General features: G+C 33.6%; 1 protein-coding gene across 1 annotated transcript; it reads right to left on the reverse strand.

The window, feature by feature from the left end:
* Positions 1–750: 750 nt before the first annotated feature.
* LOC25498577 (transcription factor bHLH155) lies at positions 751–6,479 on the reverse strand. Its single transcript, XM_013593509.3, has 11 exons — positions 6,233–6,479; positions 5,262–5,722; positions 4,535–4,720; positions 4,307–4,400; positions 4,172–4,213; positions 3,742–3,801; positions 2,329–3,456; positions 2,135–2,236; positions 1,822–1,953; positions 1,411–1,536; positions 751–1,317 (listed from the first exon to the last, which is right to left on the reverse strand). The coding sequence occupies exons 2-11, from the start codon at positions 5,357–5,359 to the stop codon at positions 1,237–1,239; spliced, it is 2,049 nt and encodes a 682-aa protein (XP_013448963.1). The 5' UTR covers positions 5,360–5,722; positions 6,233–6,479; the 3' UTR covers positions 751–1,236.
* Positions 6,480–7,085: the final 606 nt, after the last annotated feature.

Consider the following 7,085-nt stretch of genomic DNA (forward strand, 5'->3'; position numbering starts at 1 on the left):
CTTTACGTCTAAATCCAATAATCATATCTACATCTTCATCTTCAATGTAGTTTAAACAACTATCTTGTAATGCCAGGGTTTTCTTTCCATTCTTGGTTAGTTGAACCTTAACACATTTACGAATGGCAAAGTTGGGATGCTTAAACTTAATCCCCATGATAGATGACATAATCTCTGGTTTACGTTCTTTTGAACCATTCAAAGCATCTTGTTTTGTAAGCCGGTGATGATAGGTCATCTTACGTTATTTTTAGCATATATTTCAGTCTATTTTAGTAGGTTTTACCAGCAAAGCAGAGGAGTATTAGATCAATTGCTTATGATTTTGGAACATTTGTAAGGTTTTCTATATTCGAGTCTGTAATTCCATTCTTCCCGAAACATAGCAATTTTAGGGTGTTCTTGATGTAATTCACGAAGAAATCAATCAATATTCTATAAAAGAAAAAACACTCAAAAAATGTGAAAGATTTTTCAATTTTCACGTATATTTTTGTCCCTCCAAAATCATTTCTTCCAGTCCCCTCCCCTCCAAACTTCCAAACAAAGCTAATAGTCAAATACACAAAGCACAATATTTGTTCTACCTCATATATTTTACTAGTAAGAGTTATCCCTTTCCTTTAAATGTTAAGTTCTTGAAAACAAATAATCTTTACACAAACCTAAATCTTGCTATTGTGTTGAAATTCCATCATTTATGAACAAGGAGTAATGTACCTACGTAATTTGATCTATCTTGCACTCTAATTTCTTTAAATAGCATTCACCACACTTTCTTTCAAAAAGCAATTCATTATATTACACTAGATATGTCTACATAGCTAGTCAGTCTTGGTTCCACAGTTACTAACACTCCTGTAGCATTCTTGTTTACATATTCAGGCAATCATCAAAAACAAATGCTACAACAACACTAAATAGAGTATCAACCTATGAAGCACAGACACTCCTCGGATTAGGCGTGCCTCAATCATGTTCGACACCAACACAACACCGACACATATGATTACACTGAATTATATGGTTTTCTCAAATTATTATTGGTGTCAGCGTGTCTTGTTGAGTCCGTTGTATGTGTCTGTACTCGTGCTTCATAGGTATCAACCCAATTATTTGTACCATTAGTCATAAGTCACACAATTATTTTAACTTCTACAATATAAAAACAAAGCTTGTCATTTAAAACTGTAGACAAACTACATTTCCTTCATATAAGGTTGAAGGGTCAGCTTTCTATGAGACAGGATTTCTCCTAAGCTGCAAGAGATGCAGTAAAGGACATAAAATATCCATCCTGTGAAAACCTCTAGGAACCTGTGCATGTTAAAGAAAAAATTTAGTGTAAGTAATTACTTTGCTGTAATCAAAAATAGAATAAGTAGCAAAATTAAGCATATTTTTCTCTACCTCAACGATAAAACAAGCCCAGCTGGTACTCGAACGGTTTTCCAAAATCCCTTTCAAGATGGTAATGTCCAGCCTTCGGATCACTTGAGCAATCTCCAAGAAAAGTCCATGCTCATTGCATACCATCTGTAAAAAAAATGTTGAGTAGTTAAACAAATGCAATTCTTGTATTTGATTAGTTACAGAGAAAAATGAAGAGCTCTATTATGGAGAAAAAGACTCGTAGAACGTAACAATAATATCTTTAAAATAATATTTTATTTTTGGTGTTAATCCTCCGATTCCGAGGGGAAGGGGGCCCTGATAATCCGAAGTTTGGCCGTGAATGCCAGCTGGCATTTCACGAGTCTTTCTTTCTGTGGAATGGACCCTCTAGTACTGAAGAGGATCTCAATTTGAAAATTTGCATACCTCTATGAGCATGTTCCCTGCGGATTCCAGATCTTCTATGACTATAGGCCATGATAGTTCACTTTCCAAGTCAAATGCACAGCTTCTTCCTGGATGGCTGCCATTTATTTTCTGCCTTTTCCTTTCAGGTACCTGTAAATCCAAACTCAAACATAAACGAAACAGTTCTACCAAATATTTATACATTTTCTGTCATTCTAGCTTATGGAATCATCTCAATTGAGATATGCATTTATTCCTAACATCAATTTATACTCTAGCTTATAGAATATAACATTTGTATATATGTTATATGAAACATCGCGAGCCTTACCTCACGATCTGCGAATCGTTTCAGTTTCTCAGCCTGACTTGTTACCATTCTTAAGTACATCATGTGCTTTACGGTTCGTTCCAAGAGGTTATCAATGCTACACTGTATATCAATAGGACCAAAGTTAAACAATTTCGAAAGTACGAAAGGGAACCGAAATACTTTAGTTTTGGTAGTAACATGCAAATACTTACCCTTCCACCATCTGGGATAAGTTCCCTCAACTCCTTCATCCTATCCATGATCAATTGTCTATCTCTTGGCCTTGAATTTTTGTTATTGCCTACTTTTGCTCTTTTTTTGTTCGTGCTAGAAAGCTTTGGTCCACTAATAGGCTTCATATTATTAACCTTTTCCTGTGGCGCCTCACAAATCAACAAGCCTGAATTACCATCGAACGATGATAGAAACTGGTTTGAAAATTTCTCGTTCCCCATGGCCGTAAGCTCAGGCATAAGATCACTTCCAACATTTGAATTTTTCATAAATGCGGTGCTTTCTTCAGAATTGATTTGTGGCTGAATGGATCCAGTAAACTCTGATGGCATTGTTATATGAGACCTAACACTATTGGATCTACATGAAGTTTCATCGGAGGCACTGTATAAATTGCCGACAACAGCATCCAAGAGATATTCTGGATGAATTCCTTCTGGAATCTCGAAGCTTTTAATACGGTTAAGATTCTTTTTATTGGACATTAAAGTTGAACTGCTGTAAGTATCCTCCTCTGAGATATATTTCGGTATACATTTGCCTGTCTGTCTATATGCAACGGATCCAATCGCTTTGTCCAATTCAGACATTGACGGAACAATGGAAAAGTCGTTGAAATTGAAATTCTTAACATCAACATGATTAGTTTCAGTGCTTCCAAATAGTTGCTCGGTCATAATACTATCAGAGTAAGAACTTAATCCATTCGACGTGTCTCCAAACTTTCCGTCATTGTCGACAAAGTGAGACCATGGCCATATCTCTTCTACCAAGTGATTTGATTTTGTCTCCACATAACCAATATGTTTTGTCTCAAATGATGAGGAAACCATCTCATTTTCATTTGCTCTTTTGAGGGATTTTAGCTGAATTTCTCTAGACAATCCATAGTCATTCTGAGGAAATCTTGTTGATGCATTTATATTGAAGGAAGTACTAGCTGAAGAAGATTCGTCGAAGCTATCCATCAAATAATGCGATAGAGTTGAGAATGACCAATCTTGAGAATCAGTTCCCAAGTTCAATGGTGTACAATTAGCTTCCAGACGATGAATGAAATTAAATTTCTCCTTGATATTGGTAATAAATTCCAGGTCTTCAGCAACCTATTATATCATGTAATATGAATAAGCATAAAGAAATTATTCGCTACAAAAAATACAATTGTTATAACCCGTAATTGCAGGTTGGATAATAAAAAAATACTATTAAGAAAACCAATTTTCGGACCTAAACCTATAAGGAAGAAATCGACCAAGTTGAAGGTAATATGTAAGGAAAGGAACAAACATGTAACAGAATTTATAAGTATTTTCTTTGATGTGTGCTAGCATATTGTAAAACAAACAGGTTGTCCAGCTCATAATCAAAATATCAAAAAATATACGCACCGAGTTAAACGAAGCAAATTGCAAAACTCCTTGTGGAAGAACAGGTACCAGCACAATAGTCTGAAAAATTCAAATCACCAACTTAGCATTTTGTTAATTTGCAGAAATATTTTTTTTGAACAAACAAAAATAATTTGCAGAAATATTACGCAAGACAAGCCTAATCTCAGTTGAGCTTACTACCGGTACTCTTAGTAAACATGGAAATTGGTGTATAATTTGGATTTAACTCATATATACCGTCAGTGTAAAGACTGTTTACACTGTCAATCGATCATAATTGTCAAATCATTAAACTGTTCAACTTTTAATGTAACTACTTTTAAAGTCAAATATATGATCGGCTGTGATTTGTTTACAGTATAAACTTTTTTACTCTGACAGTGCAAATGGAAATCAGACCATTACTTGTCGTAGAAGGAATCTTTACCTTGATGCCAGATGCAAATTGAAGAAGCCACTCATCAGGACACTGGAGGAGGAGATGCAGTTATTTAGTATATTTCAAAGCAGGGTGGTAAATAAAATTCACAGCTATGTCGATATTGAATGTATAGAATCTCACCTCAGGAATTAAACTAGTGTCGAATTTACCAGTGAAAATATCCTCACAGGAAACCCAAAAATGGTCCTTGGCAAGAGCTAATTTGCCAACAGCCCTGAAATAGTTAAGTTTGCATCATCATTATAGATCCATAATACACATTTTTTTCTGCCACAACAAGTGTATAAACCGAAATCGCTAAAGGTACGAAAAATTCTGATAGAAACTATAAAGCATATAAGTTGTTACCCTTCTCCCAAACTGTATTTGCGACGAGACATTTCGATCATGTGAAGTCGAACTGAATAATCTCCTGAATCATCAGTTCCTTCTCTCGAAGAATATACATCATCTGGGGATTCGAAACTGATGTCCCCCCACATACTCCCCAAAGGCTGATTACTTTTCTGGTAAGCATTTTCCCAGGTCAAAGTCCTAAAACAAACAGACTTGTGTTATACATTTAATGTGTAATCCAAAACTTCCGTCAAATTTCATACAACATATTAATAATATAATAATCAAATTAAATGCATCGGGGGAATAGCATATCGATCGAGTTCATGCGAAGTAACATGATAATCAAAATCCGTTTTCTTCATCAGCTAAATTATGTTCTCCAACAGAAACAGAAAAAAGTTTACACAAGTTTAAAGGACATAGAGAAGCTTGTATAAAAAATTCAGCTACTAATCCAATCAATCATCATACCCTTTTTAAAAGATCTGCAATGAAGATAAATTTTTGGTCAATTATACTCGGAACATCATTAAATTTTTGGTCTTAACCCTCTGCAGTTCGACCAGGAGGTGAGTAAAGTCTGACCAAAGATTGCTCCGGTCAGAATTCAAACTCGGATGCTACTGATCCATTCGATCTTAGTGATGTCACTTCAATAGAAAGACAATAACTCTATCCTACGAAATGCAGCATATGAGGATAGAAACATAAGCAAATCAATGGACAAAAAACTTACATCGGAGAAAGGTGATTAAGCTTCCAAAAGACAGCATAGTGCCATTGCATAGTATCACAAAAGCCCTTCAACAATTGTGTAATTGAAGTAGCTTCCATCTTCTACTTTTGCACGACTTTTCGGTAAAATAAACAAGAAACACAAAACACAACAACCAACAACAATTCTCAAACACACAAAACACCTAGCTACCTCTGTATGAACCTCTACCAGCTTGTTTAATTCTTAAACCAACTCTTTTCTTTATCATAGGCCCTATTGTACTTATGAGCAACAAAATAACCATAACTTGGTTCTTCCAACAAAAAATTATAACAAAGTAAATTTGTTGAGCCGTGCTGCCGAAATCAATGATGACCAGAAGTGCTCACAGTTTCCATTCTCCAAGAAAGTAATTTTACAAAATAGGCACAAAAACTATGAATTCTGCAACAAAGTAGCTTAATCTAGAAGAACACTTCCTGCAGAAACAAATCAAAGAATTTATGTTAAGAATCAAGTTCAAGGAGCCTATTTGATTGCAAGGAAAATTTTACAGCTACAGAAAATGAATATAAGTCAACTCTAAAACAAACAAAGAACTACACTAAGTGCATGCTTGAATTGATGGTGAGTTTGGCAGAATCACGATATGTATATGTAATTTTGGCAAAAATTACACTTTAAAACATCAACAAAATCTCGGTACCACTGTGATTACGTCAAACTCATCAAGATTCCTAACATACACCAAGAAAACTGCACAAAAATGAATATATCTGGCTTATAATTGAATAAATTTGCATGCTTTACTATAATATAACCTTAATATTTCATGAAGTTAGGATCTATTTGAAGTCAAATATATAACTTCAGAAGATCTTGATGATCCATCTATTTTAATTATCACCTTAATTATCATTTTTCATCAACCAAACAGAAATTTGAGCAACAATTAAACAAACAAAATCAACCATATTTTGCTAGCTTACCACTATAGTTGTTGACTATATAAATTTCAAAAATTTCACCATACACATATTCATCATAGTCCATGAGAAATTATTCTTTGTGAATATTCCACACTCAATAGAAATTTGTTTATGTATGATTCAAATCCAAATCCAATTCCAAATCCAAACAAGGTGGAAAAGATGGGAAGCACTTTCTCTTTTGAACAAAGAAAAATATATATTTGATTTTGCACTATTGCTAATGAAAAAAGCTATGGGGGGTAGTGACACAAAACTTTAGTTTATATAAAAAAAAGTGACAAATATAAAAAAAAATATACTTCAGTGGTGTTGTGGTCACCCCACGGATTTGAAAATGAAATAAAGGTAGATTTGATAAAATAGGTGGAGAGTGGGACCCACATACAGTGATAGAGGTTTCTGTTTATGATTATACTGTTCTTTGCAGCGCGTGAGAAAAGGAATTTTGCATAGAAGTATCATTTATTAATCAGAGACAAAAAAATATAACATTAGACAGAGACAATTTCTGTTCTTGTTTTTTTTTTTCGTTTGACTAAGTTGTGTTCTTGTTGAATCTTGTTCAAAAAAAATAATAAATAGGACTTCTTATAATTATTGACATATTTTAAGAGAAAAGTATTTATATATTTCAATGATAAATTAGTTAAGGTATTTTATAAACAAATTCATTGATGCATATGAAAGTTTGTAGACTGTCTTAAATTGAACTGATTAATAACAATAAAAAGAATAAAAATCAACGAATAATAGATTAATATGTATTATAACATACTAATGAAAAATAAAATAAAAATATATATGAATGGAGTTCGGTTTGGTTTAGTTTGGTTGGATTTTGAAAAATCAT

The sequence above is a fragment of the Medicago truncatula genome, chromosome 7 (assembly GCF_003473485.1).
Source record: "Medicago truncatula cultivar Jemalong A17 chromosome 7, MtrunA17r5.0-ANR, whole genome shotgun sequence".
Taxonomy (NCBI): domain Eukaryota; kingdom Viridiplantae; phylum Streptophyta; class Magnoliopsida; order Fabales; family Fabaceae; genus Medicago; species Medicago truncatula.

Coding starts and splice junctions, on each gene's coding strand:
- LOC25498577 (XM_013593509.3), bottom strand. CDS start 5,359: ATGGAAGCTACTTCAATTACACAATTGTTGAAGGGCTTTTGTGATACT. Junction 4,721..5,261: donor CTTAATCACCTTTCTCCGAT/GTAAGTTTTTTG, acceptor TGTTTGTTTTAG/GACTTTGACCTGGGAAAATG. Junction 1,537..1,821: donor CAGGGAACATGCTCATAGAG/GTATGCAAATTT, acceptor TTTTTTTTACAG/ATGGTATGCAATGAGCATGG.